At 38.4% G+C, this 20,271-nt stretch overlaps 2 protein-coding genes across 8 annotated transcripts; one reads left to right on the forward strand and one right to left on the reverse strand.

The window, feature by feature from the left end:
* Nucleotides 1-636: 636 nt before the first annotated feature.
* Nucleotides 637-12,946, forward strand: LOC128682227 (zinc finger protein OZF-like). Of its 2 annotated transcripts, none has more exons than XM_053766840.2 (3): nt 637-1,856; nt 2,171-2,293; nt 12,757-12,946. In XM_053766840.2, exons 1-3 carry the CDS (start codon nt 1,592-1,594, stop codon nt 12,789-12,791), a joined length of 423 nt encoding a protein of 140 aa, XP_053622815.1. In that variant the 5' UTR covers nt 637-1,591; the 3' UTR covers nt 12,792-12,946. The 2 variants fall into 2 exon arrangements, with proteins under 2 accessions (XP_053622815.1, XP_053622814.1); XM_053766839.2 differs by lacking the exon at nt 12,757-12,946 and adding an exon at nt 2,922-4,362.
* LOC128682213 (zinc finger protein ZFP2-like) lies at nt 7,883-20,244 on the reverse strand. 6 transcript variants are annotated; one of them, XM_053766809.2, is made up of 9 exons: nt 20,055-20,239; nt 19,676-19,904; nt 18,739-18,945; nt 18,486-18,593; nt 18,102-18,236; nt 17,493-17,652; nt 16,892-16,993; nt 12,940-13,065; nt 9,905-11,795 (listed from the first exon to the last, which is right to left on the reverse strand). In XM_053766809.2, the coding sequence occupies exons 2-9, from the start codon at nt 19,865-19,867 to the stop codon at nt 10,672-10,674; spliced, it is 2,154 nt and encodes a 717-aa protein (XP_053622784.1). In that variant the 5' UTR covers nt 19,868-19,904; nt 20,055-20,239; the 3' UTR covers nt 9,905-10,671. The 6 variants fall into 6 exon arrangements, with proteins under 6 accessions (XP_053622786.1, XP_053622788.1, XP_053622784.1 ...); XM_053766810.2 differs by having other exon boundaries at nt 19,676-19,764; nt 19,925-20,239; XM_053766811.2 differs by lacking the exon at nt 9,905-11,795 and adding an exon at nt 7,883-8,934 and having other exon boundaries at nt 19,676-20,242.
* Between the last annotated feature and the right edge of the window lie 27 nt (nt 20,245-20,271).

Here is a 20,271-nt window from a genome sequence, read left to right on the forward strand (position 1 = left end):
ACACTAATCTTCGGAACTACTGGACGGATTCGAATTTGAACTTTTATAGCTATTAAGCCTGGGCAACATATAGAGTATTAACAATTTTAAAAACTGAAACACCTGATGGAGAACAATGATGGTACAGCTAAACGCTAAATAACGCCTTAACAAAAGTTATTCAGTCTGATGAGCATTTTCTGTTGAAGTATAATAATCGAAGATCTGGATCACCTGAAGAAGAGTCACAATAGTTCAGCTAAACTATAGAAAGTATACTTTTTCAGTCTGATCAGCATCTTCTGTATGTATAGGTATCGTTACATTTGTCTGTACAACTAAGATTCTCTAATAATTTTGACTCCTTACCAAAAATTGTTCGTCCACGCGAACGAAGTCCCGAGCATCAGCTAGTTGTTAATAAGGGAGTTATAATTATTAAAAGAGTTATTCCTCCTGTAAACGATTTATTAATGTATATTGTAATTTTCCGTGTGTATAAAATTGAAATAAACTGTGTTACAACAGGGACGAATTTTATTTTACGAAAATACCATAAAGCTATAATTGCTCCTGATATTTGGACATCTGCAAGCTGGATTGCCTTACGAAACCCATCGAAATCGAATGACGTTTGCTTGTGATTATCTTTTTCTCTTCCTCATTGTTTCCTTAGTCGCGGAGGGTCGGAGCCCAGGGTCCTACTCTTTCGTCTTCACTTCGCACGGTCGTCGGCATCTATAGTTTCACATAATTGGCACGCATTCTGACTTGACTTTGATTTAATTTGTACATATTCGATGTTATATACTACTAATTACATAAAGGTGGCGTGTGGTTCTACTCTATAAAGGATGTGAACTGGTCACATCCTCCCGACTCCCGTTGATGTTGTACGAGGCGACTGACCTTCACAGCTGATATTCTCGGCCAATAATCGGCCGGTTGGAAATGCACAACCCGAATTTTGGAAATGTCAAGATTTAATTATTAAGCTGGGTCCGCAGCGCCAACTAACAAGACATGTTATAAAACAAGTTAGGAAAGCCGCCCGTCCGCTGCGCCTATTGCGGTTATGTTTGTTTACTCCATATTGTGCTGTGATGCCCTACGTCTTTCTTTAGTAAGCGCTGCTAACACAAAATGAGTCACTTCCCCTCCCCGCACGCGAACGCGGGGTATGCTATCCATTCGGTTTGGAAAACATGTTTTTATTATTTTTCTAACATAACTATTAGGCCACACCCCGAATCTGTTAGTAAAACATGTTTTTGTGTTAGCTAATACGAAAACACAGCGCTGCGGACCCGGCTTTACGGAAGAGTTGCTTAAATATTTTGTTGTCGACATATCTAGTAATGTATTGAGTACCTACCTATTAATTCCATGGGTAATTGTTGTTGCGTTTTGTTCAATAAAAAAAAAAGTCAGTCAACGGTCTGTCACTGTCAGAACAATACATTCTGATGCCATCAAAATAAACTTGTTCCGGCTGTTCCTCTAGTTCTGTCGCATTGTTCCTTTCCTTTTTGTAGAAAGAAAAATAAGAAAAGCAAACAAAATCATCATTTTTAGCGACCGATGAAGCCATAACAAGAAAACAAAGAGCAATATGTCCCAACTTCCATCAGCACTCGTTGAGATCAAAATTGAACCAGAATCAGCCGACATCCCACAACAATCCCCAGATGAGATCGAAATAAAACTGGAACCAGTGGCTACTCCGCCGGTCTGTCTGTCTGTCGGTCCTGAGTCAATTGATGTTCCACCACATGAGCAGGCAGAGGTCAAATCTGTACCAGAATCAGTAGACGTCGCTCCAGCTGTGATAAAAGTATTTGATGATAATGTTGAAATAAAAAGTGAAGAACCATATGGTACGTGCTATTAGTTTAATTTTTAGTTATTACAGCCCTATTTTAGGGCGATTCCCCACGCCTCGTCATCATAATCAATACATTTATTTATTTACAAAGTCACTCACTGCACTAACAGTTATACATAAAGAAAGAATGTTGTTTATTTGGTACATAACAAATATAAATCCAAAAATGTAATTTGTAAAAGAAAACATTTGTGCACAAAACAAGCTCAACAAGTTTCTTTGTCAGACACTGGGACACTGGTTTTCTGCAGGTACCGTTATTATTATATAATAATAAAATGATATGTATCTAAATTTAATTTGTAGGATTTTCACAGCTGTCAGCAGTCGGATCAATTAACATCTTTGATGTCAAATTTGAGATTGATGGACCCATGGGGTTGACACTTGATCCAGAGATGAAGACTCACAGGGATGGTGTTACCGAAGGTGTCAAATTATTTAAAACTAAATATTTGAAGCAATGAAACTAAATATTTGAATGCCCAGTGATTAAGACCGTCTACCTGTGATTGAAAGGTCCCAGTTTCGAATTCTACTTGTGCCACACAAATATGTATATCAATCTGACTGGCGTCCATAGTACTATGCCAGTACTTATTTCCGATGAAGGAAAACATTGTGAGGAAACCTGCGCACTGGTTTGCAGATTAGTTCACTAGTGTGTATGTGACCGCTTGCCGCTACCTAGTTGGTGGTTTTTACTATTCTGACTGCATAGATTTGGCTTTTCAAAATTGGTATACTTGCAGTGAAATATACAGTTTCAACTTTTTTGGATGTCCAAGTCTTATCTATTTATTTAAAACCTAAAAGATTTTTAATATTGATATATCGTAATAACTTTCGTAATAACTTAAGACAGAAGGTCCCTTAAGTAGGGCCTAAATAAATGAATCGACTTGGTATTACATGGATCTCACAACTTTTTACGATAGAAAAACTGAGCTGCAAGACTTGGGTTTTTTACAGCATGTTTTTGATGGCATGGACATTTACGCGTATAACATAGAACAGGATGAAAACTAAAATATTTTAATAAAGGAAATATTTGCAGAGGTCGCCCCAGCCGACACGTCGGGAGCTGACAAACAAAAACAAGCAGGAAGTAGAACGACCAACAGGAAACAGCGCGAGTCTCGAGAGTCCAACACTCGAACTGCTCGGAGACTCCAGTGTGATGTTTGTCAGCGGCAGTTTAAGCGAACTGATCACTTGAAAGTTCATTATAGAACTCACACTGGCGAGAAACCATTTCAGTGTGAAGTGTGTCAAAGGGCGTTTAATCGAAAACTATTATTATCTAATCACTTGAGAACTCACACTGGTGAGAAACCTTTTCGTTGTGAAGTATGTCTAAAGTCATTTAGTAGAAAAGTATTGCTATCTGATCACAAGAGAACTCACACTGGTGAGAAACCTTTTCGGTGTGAAGTGTGTGAAAAGTTGTTTAGTCGTAAAGTATTATTGTCTGTGCACATAAGAACTCACACTGGTGAGAAACCTTTTCATTGTGATCTTTGTCGAAGGGCGTTTAATCAAAAACCGAATTTAATAAAACACATACGAACTCACACTAGTGAGAAACCTTATAAATGTGACATGTGTCAAAAGAATTTTACTCGAAAACACCATTTATCATTTCACATAAGATCTCACGCCAATGAGAAACCTTTTCAATGTGAGGTTTGTCAATGGTCGTTTATTGATAGAAACCATTTAACGAAACACATGAGAACTCACACTGGCGAGAAACCGTTTCAGTGTAAAGTGTGTGATAGGGTATTTAGTGTGAGCAGTAGTTTGTCACGGCACTTGCGAACGCACACTGGCGAGAAACCGTTTCAATGTGCAGTATGCCAAAAGGCGTTTAGAGTAAAAAGCCATTTAACAATTCATATGAGAATTCACACTGGTGAGAAACCTTTTCAGTGTAAAGTGTGTCAAAAGGCGTTTACTGAAAGGTGCAAATTGTCGATTCACATGAGCACGCACACTGGTGAGAAACCTTTTCAATGTGATTTGTGTCCAAAAACGTATAGTCGAAGATATTTTTTGTCAAAACACTTAAAAGTATCGCATCGGTGAGTAACCGTTAGTTACAAATCTAATTTGCAATCTTATCTACTAATATTATAAATGCGAAAGTTTGTGAGGATGTAGGTGTGTATGTATGTTTGTTACTATTTCACGCAAAATTTACCAATCCGGTATGAAATTTGGTACACGGGTATAATATAAGCTGGATTAACACATATGGTACTTGTAATTCCGAAATTCCTACGGGAGCAAAGCCCTGAGGCGCAGCTAGTACTTCATAATTTATCTTAATTTGTAATTGTCATTTTGTATTAGTCTAGCTTTTTAACGCGTGAAACATATGATTTTTACATCATAGGTCAGACAATATTACTTTTATATTATCTACTTTTAATATTAATTGTAAAACTTCGCCATGTAAGTTATTGAAATAAAGAATTTATTTATTTACCTTGACAGTCACGTGTCTGTCTTTAGGCTTTGGCAATGGCGAGGCACAAATAACGCCAAAGTCGACTCGCTAAGAAGAAATATTGTTACTAAATTGAAAAAATTGCCTACTCTATGCTCTACAGACTATCGCCGAACTCGGACAGTTGCCGACGCGTGTGCTCATTGCGTTGCTTTTATCTACCGCAATGAAAAACCAATAATATATGCAGATTCCGCCAAATTCGGGCCAAATTCAAATTCAAATCATTTATTCAGAAATTAGACCTTCACAGGCACTTTTTCTCGTCAATTTTTATATTTATAGTTATTTCTCACAAGCTACAAACTACTGCCATTTCGGAACGACCACTGCTGAGAAGAAATGCCGAAAGAAACTCATTTGAACAGTGTTGGTCCCTATCATGCCAGATCGGCTCACCATTATTGTTTCTTACAATATTTTTTTCTAATAATATATAAAAGTACATAATGTACATAAAAAAAGGTTATATCAAAACAGGTTATAATTGAGATCCGAGTGCTGATTATAATATATATACATACACATATATACATACATACATATATAATCGATGTGAAACACAATAACTTACATGAAAATATATGAGAAACGAGATTACGAGTTCCCTCTGGCAGCACCGTTCACGAGTTGACGCATGGGACAGCCATCGCGTAGCTCAACCATAATAGAGGGAACCTCACGACCCGGTGCACAACGCCACTACGTTAATTGTGTAATACGCTTTATCCATAAAATTTTTCTTAACATAAGTTTTAAAAATTTTCATTGGCAGATTAATAGCCTCTGCAGGGAGTTTATTGAATAATTTTACACTTTGACCCACGAAAGACCGCCGAACCTTTTTAAGCCTGAATCTGTACAAAGTTTGTGCTTATTTCGAGTGTTTACACTATTTACTTCGTTTAATTTTTTATATAAATGTAAATTTGATTTGACAAAAATAAGCACATCAAAGATATACTGACATACAACAGTGAGGATGTTAATTGATTTCAAGAGTTCTTGAAGAGAATTTCGAGGTTTTAATCTATGAATAAAACGAATAGCTTTTTGCTGTAATACAAAAATTTTTCCTATGTCAACTGCATTACCCCATGCTATGAAAGTAGCTGAAATACACAAGTCTAGCTGTATCTATGTTCGTACACTGTCTGATCCTTCTCACTGCAAAAGCTGCCGTACTAAGTTTTTTGGCCGTGATTTCAATATGTTTATCCCACTTTAATTTGTCGTCCACAGTAATGCCCAGGAATTTAGTACTATGTACCCATTCTAGAGCTTTACCATTTACTGTTAAAGGTATAACATTGTGCGAGTTATTTAAGAGAGAGAATTTAATACATTTTGTCTTCTCTGTATTTAGAGCTAAGTTGTTGGTTGTAAACCAGTTAAGCACTACGACATGCTATTACTTATAAAGTCATAGTTTTCACTTTTTCTATCGACTTTAAATAATAAGAATGTATCGTCTGCAAATAGAACTACTTCGCATAAATATTGGGCAAGGCATGGGAGGTCGTTAATATAAACCAAAAATAAAAAAGGACCGATAATGGAGCCTTGAGGTACGCCTGTGTGAACAGGTACACTATCAGAACATGTTTTGTTAATTTCTACTCTCTGTGTTCTATTATCTAGGTAAGACGAAAGAACTATAGACAAAGACATCGCATCAATGGCATACGACAGCGTGACAGCACAGCCGCAGTCGAAACGCTCTACAAATGGATGGGTATCCATTTATTGCAGATGCCCGACTTTGCAACACACTATAAGTTTATTTGTAATGTGTTTTTTACGTTTACAACGTCATAGATGATGATGACGATTTTATTATTTTTACATTACGACGTCACTAAATTTGTCACCCTCACCCCTTGTGACCACAACCCCGTCAACCCCGGTCTTCCACCTTGACGTGTGACGTAATGTATCGATGATCTTTTTCATACAATCCAGCTTGCGACTACTTCCAGGAAGTGCTTATGAAGCTAGATAAAACTGGTGCCTTAATACGATCCACTTTACGACGTAAATTGAACTGCATCGCAAATTCGTACCATCGACTTAATTTTTAGTATGAATGCGATTCATTTTAGGTGCCTAAATTGAACTGAGTTGCATTGGAATCGTTCTGTGAAAGTTGATGGTAGGCCTGAAGAACTTCAGATTTCGATAGAATTTCCCGGGTCAGGAGCACGTGATTCTCGTATGAGCGAAATTAAAATGGATTTAATTGTCTAGGGCCTTTGCTAATTGTAAACCCCATTTGACAGAGTTTGAGTTTTCATGATCTTGCAAGACTCGATGGAACACCCCGAATTGCTTTCCAACATGGGAACGTCTTAACGGACATCTTGCGGTAAGCGGAAAATAAATTGTATATTTAAGTCTTTTGTATTACTTATTTATCTAATAAAACAATTTAATTATATATAAGTTTAGAGACTACAATATAAGTTTTTTTTAATGCCGTGAAGACATCAACGCGAGCGTGACGCCCTGGTGTTGTAGGTCCATAGGTTGCGGTGACACCGCGCCATTTGGTGGCCCCTGCTTAGTTGTCTAAAATAAATAAATATATTAGGACAAGTCACACACAGATTGAGCAAGCCCCAAAGTAAGTTCGAGACTTGTGTTATGGGATACTAACTCAACGATACTATATTATATAACATATACATATATAGATAAACATCCAAGACCCGGGTCAATCGGAAAAAGATCATTTTCCATCATGACTCGACCGGGGATCGAACCCGGGACCTCTCGGTTCAGTGGCAAGAACTTTACCACTGCGCCACCGAGGTCGTCAAATAAAATAGGAAACTATAAACCAAGACAGCCAATCGAAGTTATTTTTATTAAATCCTTTATTCAGTACAATCTACAACGTCCAGCAACATCATAAGACCGCACCACAAAATCCTCGCAGGGTTTATCCGGGCATCGGCGAGTCGCTGTTATTATATTTAACTAGGTAAAAAGTTTTTAAATTATTCTTAAATGTTTTACTATTCAGTTTGTACAGAGTCTGGAGTTCGATAGGTAGGTTATTGAACAACTTTGGTATTAAGCAATTGTTAGTTCTGTATGGTACCTAGATGTAGAATATATTTTTCAAATATGACACTGATCTCAAATATGTTGTATTGTAAGTATAGTTTAAGACGAGATGTAACTCACATCCGAGGGTTTGTTCCCATTGTAACACTGCTACATGTCGTGAGATCAATTCCCGTTGTTTAACATTGCACCTATCTTCGTCCTGATAATACTGTTACTCTCTGTATAGTCTAGATTAAATAAAACTAAGGATTAAAGATTTGGTACTAGTTTAGAACAACTGATGGACAAAACATGAATATTTTATTGTCTATTTGTATTATTCCTATCGTATTACAACACACTTTCCTATTCTGTTACGCATATACATAACAAATCTATACAAAAACTTTAACATGTATTTGTATTTGCTAATTGTAATACATGTGGGAAATGGAACGGAGTGAGTGAGAGAGAGGGATGTAGGAGTGAAAGGGACGGAAGTAGAAATAGAAGAATGGCGGATTCGGGCGAAAGCGCTAAGACGTGATTCTAAGGTGTGTTTTTGTTAAATAAAAAGTGCTGCCTAATTTGATTTTTTACTCTGAGCCTCCATCCCACATACATAGGTTTTATTTTACACTATTGTGCTAAAAAGAAATGCACAAAAAAAGATTTTACTTTTAGAGTTTTAATCTGATTTTGGGCTAACATGCAATCCAAAGTTCACAAGCATGAGAAGTGATCAAATATTTAATGTACATTTTCGTATTCTTGAGCACTTGAATACATTTGACACCCTACAACGAGGCGCTCGTGTGAGTTCTCATGTGTCTTACTAAAATAGATTTTTGATTACACCGATATAGACACACTTCGCACTGGAAAGGTTTCTCGCCAGTGTGAAGTCTTATGTGATCTGACAAATTCCTTTTAGCTGTAAACACCTTCTGACACATTTCACACTGGTAAGGTTTCTCACCAGTGTGAGTTCTCATGTGTCGTTTCAAAACAGATTTCTGACTGAAACGGCATTGACACACTTCACACTTAAAAGGTTTCTCGCCCGTATGAGTTCTTTTGTGATCTAATAAATGCGTTCTTTCTCTAAACGCCGATTGGCAAACTTCACATTGGAATGGTTTCTCACCAGTGTGAGTCCTTGAGTGTCGAGATAAACTACTTCTAACACTAAACACCATTTGACACACATAACATTGGAAGGGTTTTTCACCAGTGTGAGTTCTCATGTGAATTAATAAATCAGCTTTCTGGCTACAACGATAATGGCACACTTTACAATGAAAAGGTTTCTCACCAGTGTGAGTCCTATAATGAACTTTTAAGTTTTCAGCGCGCTTAAACTGTCGCCGACAAACATCGCACTGGTGGAGTGCCCGAGCTGTTCGAATGGTTGACTGTCGTCGAGAGTCGCGCTGTTTCCTGTCGGTTGTTCCGCCTTTAACTTGTTTTGGTTGGTCAGCTGTCGACATTGGGGCTGAGGCAACATCTGCGAATATTTATCAACATTACAAAAGTGCGATCTATGAGATAGTAAACGTTTGCGAATACATACAATACAGTAATAGTTTATTGCACAAATTAGTTACATAATATACGTTAGTACAAAATGTGCAAAATGTTTAGCTCTAAACATCATATATAAAAAGTTATCAGTTATGTGACTGTGATGTACAGTAACGAGCGAGGATGGGGCACGGAACCTCGCTAGTATACTACAACTAGTAAGAAGACTAGTAGAGAAACTGGTCGGAAGATTTTTTTAGAGCTGTAACATGAGAGTAGCCTACTGTGTCGACCATAACTGCATCACATAAACTGAGGGGGTGTTTCGCATCGACGCCCGAACAATGAGCGTAAACCATGTCTGCCGTCCGCGGATGACCTGCAAACACGCTTCTCATCAATAATGAAAGAGGGTAGATGTTGTAGATAGCAGAGACCAAGAAAACTATACAGCCCACGGACTAATGTAACTATATGGGATAGAAGATTTCCATACAACCTCCCAAGTGTGCTTCCAAGGGACTAATATGCGTCGCTTTCAATGGTCAGATTTTTGCAATTCACACTTTTTGTTTTGTTTATTTACCTTAAGGCTGGCACGCTCGTATATTTCAAACTGGTTTCCCGTCCCGGCATCGCTCGGGTAAAACACAAATTATATACTTCCTCAGGAAAACAATCTATTGTTGAAAACTGTACAAAAATTTTTGAATTTACCGCGTTAATACAGGGGACTTTTTACACGATATGTGTAAGTAATCGATTTTTTGCTAACTCGGCTCCCCTGGTTGCTTCCGCCGATTATTGACACCAATATCATATCTGTGGTGGTACTAATAGGGGTATGCAAATGGTTTAGTGTCATTCTCTAGGTCTCTGAAGCGCTACAGTCAATACCGATGTCTTCTACCGCGCGCCTACTAGTGGGTCAAGTTTTGTATAAATATATATGATCTCGATAAAAACATTTATTTGCTTTCACAATTAATTCTAATTGTATACTTAGTATATTAATAAATTATACATTATAACTTAGAGACGACAGCTCTTATAAGCCGTTAATTTCCAAAATATAATTGTACAGGACTAAATTTTTAGAAAAAACTCGCTGGTACATACATACGTATTGTACACGCACATACATTTCTGCACATAGTCATATCATCGGAGTATTTTTTTCAATCATAATTTAGAGTAATTTACTTATTATATACTTTTATTTTTACGTCACAAATAAACTATTTAAGTTGTTTACGCGCATGCGCTGTGACGACGAGCTCGCGCATGCGCGATGTTTCTTTTCTTCAAAACAATTCTGTCATCCATCATTTATAGCTGTTGTTACTTTTAAATGTATTGCTCGTGATTTACCAGCCCTAAATAAACAATCTTTGTCGAATACCGAGTATAATTATTTATAATATATACTCAGATAAGATCCTACAGTTTGGTCCTTCGAGCCGGATCTTTAACATACAATCCCAGGCTAAAAAGAGGTTCAGAATTAAAATTGTAATGAAACCCGTTTTTGTGTAAATGGCTCTAGGCCATAAAACATGATTATTATTTACTTCATTTTAAATCCTAGTAATTAATATCATATTGAAGCTGACATTAAATTTCATACCCTAAACCGTATTGTAGTTATCTCAATTAACTTTTGAGTTTTTGTTTTCACAGACGACCACTTGCTCTCATTCTAAATGCCTTTTGCCACACTTCACACAGGTTTCTCGTGAGTTCTCATGTGTCTTAATAAAGCTGATTTTCGATTACACCTGTATCGGCATTCTACACACTGAAATGGTTTCTCACCAGTGTGAGTTCTGAAGTGATTGCACAATGACACTTTTCGACTAAACGCCTTTTGACATACTTCGCAATGAAAAGGTTTCTCACCGGTGTGAATTTTCATGTGATCTGATAAGTGGCTTCTTACTCTGAACGCCTTCTGACAAACTGCACACTGAAAAGGTCTCTCATCAGTGTGAGATCTCAAGTGAATAGATAACATTTCTTTTCGATTAAACGCTTTTTGGCAAACCTCACACTGAAAGGGTTTCTCACCGGTGTGAATTCTCACGTGGTCTGATAAATGACTTCTTAATCTAAAAGCTCTTTGGCAGACTTCGCATTGAAAAGATTTCTCACCAGTGTGAGTTCTCATATGACGCATTAAAACAGATTTCTGACTGCACCTGTATTGACACACCTCACACTGAAAAGGTTTCTCACCGGTGTGAATTCTCGTGTGATCTATTAAATGGCTTCTTAGTCTAAACGCCTTTTCGCACACTTCACACTGAAAAGGCCTTTCGTTAGTGTGAGATCTCAAGTGAATAGATAACATTTCTTTACGACAAAAGGCCTTTTGGCACACTTCACACTGAAAGGGTTTCTCACCGGTGTGAATTCTTTTGTGTTCTGATAAATGGCCCTTTAGTCTAAAGGCCTTTTGACACACTTCACATTGATAAGACTTCTCGCCAGTGTGAGTTCTCATGTGTCGTATTAAAACAGATTTCTGATTACACCGGTATTCACACACCTCACACTGAAAGGGTTTCTCACCAGTGTGTGTTCTCATGTGATCTGATAAATGGCATCTTACTTTAAAAGCTCTTTGACACACAATACACAGAAAAGGTTTCTCGCCAGTGTGAGTTCTATAATGAACTTTCAAGTCCCAAGACTGGTTAAACTGTCGCTGACAAACGTCACAATGGTGGAGTGTCCGAATAGTCCGGATGTCTGACTCTTGAGACTCGCGCTGTGTCCTGTCAGTTGTTCTGCCTTCAGCCTGTTTTGTTTTGTCAGCTCCCGACGTGTGGGCTGGGACAACATCTGCGAATGTTTTACATCATTACAACAATGCATTACACGATTGCAAATGTTATCGAGTACGTGAGCCGTCGTAATTACTAAGTCATACATAAAAAGTTTACTAACAACACCTATTAGTAACGTATGGCGGTTTAATCACGTAACATTTGAACAATTGTCATTTTACAACGAAAGTTTTCTGGTGGTAACGTTTCGGACTGGCCCCTATCTTGTTTTCAGTTCTGTATATATTACGAAACATGTTGTTTCGAGGGGTGTGGACCCCATTCACTGTTGGCAGACAACAATCGTCGCTGCGATGGTACAACGAGTCAACTAGGCGTAGGCAGAGCTTATCATCATTTCAGCACTGTCCTACTGTCCTGTGATTCCATCCATGAACGCACTGCGACTTCAATTGTGTCGTCTTCTGATAGCCGTCTTCCGACACTCTTTTCTCCTGCTTTTAGACCTTCCCCACCATATTATCAAATCAGTACCTTACTCTTTAAAGGTTTGCTTTGGCTTAGCTAACAACCGTTATTCTATCTTCCTAACGACGTCAAGAGCTCATGACCTATATTGAATAACAAGACGAAATGTAATTTTAAAACATATTTTTCGGAGTTTGGACGTTGATAGTTTTGGACACTTGATCCATTTCTTATTAACATTTAAGTGTATGATGCGTTTTTGTGTATGTGTTACACACCAAACCAAACCTTACACACAATAAAACAAACTCAAAAACTACTACACAGATTTTCATGCGTTTTTCACCAATACATAGAGTGATTTCTGAGGAAGATTTAGGTGTATAAGTTATTATGTTTTTACAGGAGCGAAGCCGGGAGTTGCCGGTAGTAATAAATAAAATGACATCTGCGAAATAGATTTTAACTACAATAGGTGTCTCAGGATTGCCATACCAATGTTCCTATCTGTTTTTGTCTCTGTTAAATAAATACTTCTATATTTTCAGCGCCGCTGGAAGACCAAGAAGCTAAAATACCTTAAAGAGACGACTTTAATCAAGTGGCGCAGAATAGAAGAAAAGATATATTTAGTTAGTCTATATCCTCTATGGGTCGCTGAGCCAACGAAATCGTCTCTTCTATCCCCAAAGCTTATGGTAAGAAAAATTGTCTAGAAAACATCGACCCACCGTCCCATCGCCGTCGCTGCTGCGTTGTGTCCATCACTGCGTCACACAGGTGCGACACACTGACGGGGATCTCTTGATAGACATCCGTGTCTCGAGCGCCGGCCGCGGCTGCCGACTGCGAAGGACCTGCAAACACGCTTCTCATCAATAATGAAGATTGTGACGACCTCCATAACGTAGTGGTCACTACGCCCATCCGCTACGTGGATGTTCTCGATTGGATTCTGGCCAATATTTGTAGCAGCTATTACAAATATTTGTCTGTAGTTTTGAGTGTGTTGTGCCCCGTTTCTGCTTAGTACTTAATAGGCCGTGAGTGTTGTCCATACAACTTGGTACAAAGGTTGTCAGCGTAGATTTCTCACTTCCATCTAATTCTACCACAAATGTCTCACTTCCTGTACTATGGAGAGTAGAGTGTAGTAGAACAAAGCGATAAAGTTGCCACATACAGAGGGCGAAGTGCGTGTTTACATTTCACTTCTCACTATCGAATCGATTCGAAGTGAGACGCGGCGAACCAATCACATTGCGGTCTGGTAGTCGTTGCATCACAATGGCACACTGTGATTGGTTCGCTGCGTCGCACTGCTAGTCAACTCGATCGTGAGATATATATAGCAAAGTCGCACTACGCACACTGGTCTCACATTATATAATAGCTATACAGCAAGGACTCGAGCTTTTTCCCGGTTTCTTCCTGAGCTAAAGAGCGTCGAAGCCCAGCATCCGCTTTCTTACTTTTCTTATCCACTTAGCTTCGGCATCCTTTAGATGTCAGACCATTGCAACCTTGACGGCAACAAATATTCAAGAGTACATAATGTCAATATGTACTCATATTCCCGCTCCCGCTACTCTCTAATGAAAATACTGTACGTCGGCGTAAGACGTAAAGAGATGAATTAATTCAGCCGAACTGGTCAAGAGCACTGTCCCGGACAGACGGGGGCGCGGGTTCAATTCCCGCTCGATTCCTGATTTTTTTCATCTCATTATTCTTTTCAAAAATAAGTTAAAAAGCATGCGTGATGTCACATGTATAACAAATCCAGTTTTAAGTACATAATCTCGACTCAAAAATAAACTTATTCCCAATTCCCTGGGTGTTTAGAAGATGGGTGCAAAGTTTAACGCTGAAGCTACAACAAACATTTAGAACCATAGCTGTCTTAGACGAACTGCTACCATGTTTACGGATCATTCCAAAGTTGCCATCCTGTTGGATTTAATACAATAAACTTTTCTATATCTAATTAATATAACGTGATAAATAGCATGTGGTGTACATATGTGACACCTATTTATAATTTTTTAAGTCAATTTAAAGTTACCGGGGATAATTTAGATGTCAGAAGAATGATTTCATCTAGCTGTCTCTTCGATTTTTAATATAATATATAATAACACAGATTGAGCTAGCCCCAAAGTAAGTTCGAGACTTGTGTTATGGGATACTAACTCAACGATACTATATTTTTTAACAAATACATATATAGATAAACATCCAAGACCCGGGTCAATCAGAAAAAGATCATTTTCCATCATGACCCGACCGGGGATCGAACCCGGGACCTCTCGGTTCAGAGGCAAGCACTTTACCACTGCGCCACCGAGGTCGTCAAATCATGGTTTTTAATCAAATATTGCAATTAAAATTACTTGTCCTACATAGTTGATTTTCCAAGTCCCTTGTTCACATAACAATGCACTATTATGATAAGCATGATCTAACGGTGCACCCACGATCGGCTTCTAGCGAGGGAATTCCTCAACGGTTTACTGCACGGGCCATTATATTTTTCATCACAATAAATCGAATTGACCTGAGATCGTGAAAAAAGTCATGAATAAAAGTTAAGATTGAAATCTGTTGATTTATTTTCTCATACATATTTTGACCTTACACACTAAGCATACAGTAACAATATTTTATGATAAAATACAAGTATAAATTTAAATCAACTGCTTGAATATATATATTTTTTTCATTTCTCGTGAGTTTGCAAGTGGCGCAACAAATTAACTTTTTGTGTGAACCGTCGCGGGCACACGTGACACACAAACGGTTTCTCTCCAGTGTGAGTGAGCATGTGCCGCGCCACATCGCGCTTGAAGCTGAACCGGCGCTCACACAACTCACACGCAAAAGGTTTCTCGCCTGTGTGAGTCCTCATGTGACCCACCAGAGCCCCCTTCTGCTTACATCTATACTGACAAATGCTACATCCGAACGGCTTGTAATTACTGTGAGATTTCAAGTGACAAAGCCAACTTTGTTTTTGATTGAATTCCGTTTCACACAACTCGCATTTAAAAGGTTTCTCACCAGTGTGAGTTCTAAGGTGATTCAATAGATTGTTTTTCTGCGAGACCCGGTGACCGCAGAGCTTGCACTTGTACGGTTTCTCGCCAGTGTGAGATTTTAAATGACTTACGACATGAGCTTTCTGATAAAACCGCTTATCGCACAAATCGCATTGGAAACGTTTCTCGCCGGTGTGAATTCGCATGTGTCTCGATAAGTTGCATTGATTGCTGAATCGCTGTTGGCATTTAGCGCATTCGAAAGGTTTCTCGCCAGTGTGAGATCTCAGATGGATGACTAAGTTACTCTTTTTAATAAATCCCTTCGAGCACACATCACACTTATAAGGTTTCTCGCCAGTATGCGTGAGAATATGCTTCGATAGACTAGCTTTCCAAGTAAACTGACGCTCACACACCTCGCATTTATAAGGTTTCTCACCAGTGTGAACTACATAATGCTTTTTCAATTCTGAAGCTGTCCTGCATTGTCTGTGGCAAACGTCACACTGTCTTGGTCCGCGAGTTTTTTTGGCAGTTTTCGACTTGCTTCCGGACGCGCGCTCTTTGCTGTCTGTCGTGCTATCAGCTCCCGTCGTTTTTGTTGGTGCCACATCTACGGACGATTTGGTAGACAGTGAGATGATTTTTGCAATGGATGGATCAAAGGAATGCAGTTTTTTTTTTAATGACGCAAACCTAGCACCTCGCAAAACTGAGTTTATCAAAATGTGAACCTGGCATCTCCATAACAACGCATTTATATTGGGCTTAAAACCAAAAAGCTTTTATTGAAAATTGTCTCAGTAGTTTGTGAATGTAAACACTCGTTTTAAGATGTAATTTCGTTTATTATATTTTTAAGCCCGACTACAGAAGGAGGGCGATTATAAGACTAATGTGTCTGTGAATCTTTATGTCTTATGTCTGTCCGTAGCAGCCAAACCGCTGGACCGATATTAATAGAAAAATAATTTAATCGAGTATTGTTAGCGATGTTTGGAAAATGTTCAACTGTTTAGAAATTATCAGCGCTTTCTAGCAGCTGAGATGATGCCAGCAACCTCGGAGGGGTTTCTTAAATTTTCAATTTAGTTTTGTTTTAAAACAAATTCGAGGTGAAAAATTAATAGAACAAGATTGTAAAGTGATGTATTCGACGTAATTTATTATATTATTCGTTTAAAAATTAAAATAAGCTATGTTTTGTCACTATCGCACTTTATAATATTAGCCATTCACAGAAAGAGACAAAGCATACTTCAGCTTAAGGTATGCTTTAACTTTTTTTATAACAGGGTTAATGTCCGACATCATTATATGTATACTACGTTTTGTTAAAAATACGTCAATAAATTACGGGTTTAACGGAAACCTCACGAGTCTATTGCGAAATTAACGCGGGCGAAGCCGCGGGAAAACAGCTATTAAATCTACAGATGGACAAATCACACAGATTGAGCTAGCCCCAAAGTAAGTTCGAGACTTGTGTTATGGGATACTAACTCAACGATACTATATTTTATAACAAATACATATATAGATAAACATCCAAGACCAAGGTTTGAAAACATAATTTTCCATGTAGACCTGACCGGGAATGATGGCCGTCAACTCAACATAGAAAAATTTAAGTATAACATACCTTCCTCAAGCTGCGGCTCCTGTTTGATGTCCTCCTCCTGGTGCGGCGCGGACAGAGCCTCGCCGCCGTCGGGGCCCGGGTCGCGGCCGTCGGAGGCAGGACCTGCCGCAGACACAGAAAACTGGAGACTATAATAAAAATACATACTATGTCTGTTCCGCTTTCAAAGCTGAATTGATTTTGATGAAGTTTGGTATGCATGTGGTTAAAGAACCCCGTTCAAGTAGATGTATGTTAACCGATCTGTTACCTACTTCCTTTTTAGCCATATCCTGCCTGACGCACTCAATCCACCTCTTCTTCGGCCTGCCCTACTCCTTTTCCCATTCAATTTCAAATCCATAACATTTTTTACAAAGTTATTAAAACACATAAATCAGAAAAAATATAATTACGCTGTCAGAAGTAATTATTCGCGGGTAAACAGCTAATAAAATAATAAAATCATAAATTCCCTCTTCACAAAAAAAAATAATGTTTATAATATTTGTTTGTGTCTAATGGAAGCGAAAAATTAGAAAAGCGGAGACCCTAGGCTACGATGCTCGACGGCTGGGGAAGAAACCGAGAACACGCTCATATGAGAGGGAGACATACGTACCGTCTGCCCCACGATCCTCGCTGTCTGACTCGGTCTCAGACTTGATCTCCGGAGTCACAAACTGCGGAGAGACGGATTCCAAACACTCGGCTTTGGAGAAATTGAGCGAGCACAGTCCGTTGGCAAAACGGTCTATCGATGACACTGCCTTCAGAGATATCTGCAAGTAGTAGACATGCACACCATAGAGATAATAGTGTAGCAATGTTTGTCAAATTTATATTTTTTTTTATTTAATTTGCAACGTATACAAGTATGTATGTTCGGGTGGAATATTGCAACACTATTTTGAAGCAGATATCTTCAACCGATTGAGCTGAAATTTTGTTTGTACACACACACATTCAGTTTGGATGACAATGCATTATATATGATAAAGCTGATGGTGCACCCAGGTACAGCTCCCGACGAGAGAACGCATCACGTATTGAATGTTTAGAGAAAGTAATGATTTTGAGTTTATTTTGAAGGTAGCTTCTTTTATTTAGTCAATTTCATAACAATGCCAAATGTCAATGACAAAAATTGGAACAAATTAATATAAGGTTTATTCTTTAGATAGTTTTAGTTGTTCATACATCAGAATGGAAAATAATTTTTGTGTATTACCTTGGAACTGGTCCGCAACATGTCGGTGAGCAGAGCCTCCGCCCTGGCCGAGCCCAGCATCAGCCGGCGACACTTGCGGAGCTGAGCGTGGCAGAGGTAGCACGCCGCCAGCGGCCGCGCGTCCAGCGAGTGCAGCTGGAATTTATGTGAAAGTCTGTCTGTCTATCTGTATACATGTAGTTAAAGAACCCTGTTCAAACATAAGATTTTCAAAAATATACCCTTGTCTATAAACAGGGGGTGAAAGTTTGTATGAAAATCACGTTTGTTCCGCTTTCACAGAGATTAACGCGGGCGAAGCCGCGGTAAAAGCTATTACTTTACATTTCACTGCTAATTGCTGGGTTGATTTCAAAGTTTAGGATACATGATGTGAGATATTACCGCAGTATCCGTGAGCTTCTCATAGACATCCTGCAGCGAGCCAGTGATGGTAAACAACCGCACCTCCACCGCCAGACACAGGCGGCACACCAAATTAGGAGACATTTCCTAAAATGCAGTTTTCATAAGTTCTTTTCAAATTGAGGCGAATCCCACACGTGCTTAATAAACACTCATTATCAAAGAAAGACTGAACAAGTGAAAATGCACTGCTTGCTTGCAACAGAATTTTTTTAAAAATGTGATGACATACCTGAGAGGGCGATGAACTCCGACTTCCTTCTAAATCCATTTGCGACGATTCAGATTTTGTAAAACATTTGTCAGATGGACAGTGAGTGTCTTCTTGACATGCAAATATGTGTGGAACAACACCTTTCCTCAATCGCAATAAAGTTTTTTTATTCTCTTGCAAATTCATGATTTTGTAAGCCATATAGTTGGATGTATCTTGTTCTAGCTGAAAATTATACCTTAACAGTCAAAGTAAATGCATTTAGTCTGATACTAGCTTATGCCCGCGGCTTCGCCCTCGTGAATTTCTCTGTGATATCCATCTAGGGGTTGAAAATTTTGAAAAAGAAGTAGCCTATGTTTGAATGGGGGTCTTGAGCTACATGCATACCAATTTTTGTCAAAATAGAAATATTTACATTTATAAATTAGTAGGAATTATTTCTAAATGTAAATGTCTATCTGTTACTGTAATATGAGCTGAAAAAGCAAATAAATATATAAATATATTTGGACAAATCACACAGATTGTGTTATGAGATACTTACTCACCGATACTATATTTTATAACAAATACATATATAGTCAGGAGTCAATCACAAAAATATCATTTTCCAACATGACCTGACCGGGGACCGAACCTGGGACCTCTCGGTTCAGAGGCAAGCACTTTACCACTCCGCCACCAAGGTCCTTATAAGGTCTAGCTTATAAGGACTCATTCAGCTCATATTACAGTAAACTTTGTATATTGGGTTATTTAAAAGTGGTATTATGTAAACAATCTTACTATGTCTAGTATTTTTCATGTCTGTATAAGATTACATTAATAAAATAGACGTTTTAGCTTATTCCCTTCATGGTTAAACAAATACAAATAGGACCCGGCGTTGAACAAAGTTACCGCGGGCGAAGCTGTGGGTAACAGCTGTAAATAAACTGAATTAAATACTCACATCAAAATGATCTTCGCAACAATATAAACGAGTGAACGAAGCCATGTCCTTGTGCACGGCTTCACACCACTTTTTTTTCATGTCGACGTCTCTCGGAACAGGAAAGAACACTTTATTAGGTGAATTCTTTATCGTATTTTCACAAGTGGGTACAATACAGTGCCTATGAGACGAATTTTTTCCCTGCTCCATGATGTTATTGAAATTATTGATAAATTTTAGGCTAAAACTTAAAAAAAAAATTAGTACCAGCAGTACACATCACATTCAATTACAAACGTTAGGTAGGTACACCTAGTTTGTTTGGCTAAACCTGTATTAGGTAGATAAATTTAATTTATCATTTTGAGAATGAAGAAATTATGACAATAAGTGGTACCCGTAGTGCCTTTTGTTTGAGGTGTCTTAGCTTAGCTAGTGATGTAGCAATGTAAACTTAGTTTATCATCAACTAGTGCCCCGACATCGCTCGAGTAAATCTTATCGAGTAAAGGATAGTACGGCCTCGTGCCGCTTTTTTTTGCTCGACTTGCGGGGCACTGCCGCCGTTCCTATATTATTAAACATAAACCTTCAGGAATCAAACCTGTCTATTT

Source organism: Plodia interpunctella, chromosome 29, assembly GCF_027563975.2.
Source record: "Plodia interpunctella isolate USDA-ARS_2022_Savannah chromosome 29, ilPloInte3.2, whole genome shotgun sequence".
Taxonomy (NCBI): domain Eukaryota; kingdom Metazoa; phylum Arthropoda; class Insecta; order Lepidoptera; family Pyralidae; genus Plodia; species Plodia interpunctella.

Excerpts from the sequence above, each read along its gene's own strand:
- LOC128682227 (XM_053766839.2), top strand. The coding sequence starts at position 1,592 with ATGTCCCAACTTCCATCAGCACTCGTTGAGATCAAAATTGAACCAGAA. Across the intron at positions 1,857-2,170 it reads AAAAAGTGAAGAACCATATG|GATTTTCACAGCTGTCAGCA; the intron begins GTACGTGCTATT and ends TTTAATTTGTAG. Across the intron at positions 2,294-2,921 it reads CAGGGATGGTGTTACCGAAG|AGGTCGCCCCAGCCGACACG; the intron begins GTGTCAAATTAT and ends AAATATTTGCAG.
- LOC128682213 (XM_053766809.2), bottom strand. The coding sequence starts at position 19,867 with ATGGAGCAGGGAAAAAATTCGTCTCATAGGCACTGTATTGTACCCACT. Across the intron at positions 18,946-19,675 it reads GTTGCGAAGATCATTTTGAT|CTAGAACAAGATACATCCAA; the intron begins GTGAGTATTTAA and ends TATAATTTTCAG. Across the intron at positions 18,237-18,485 it reads AGAAGCTCACGGATACTGCG|CTGCACTCGCTGGACGCGCG; the intron begins GTAATATCTCAC and ends CATAAATTCCAG.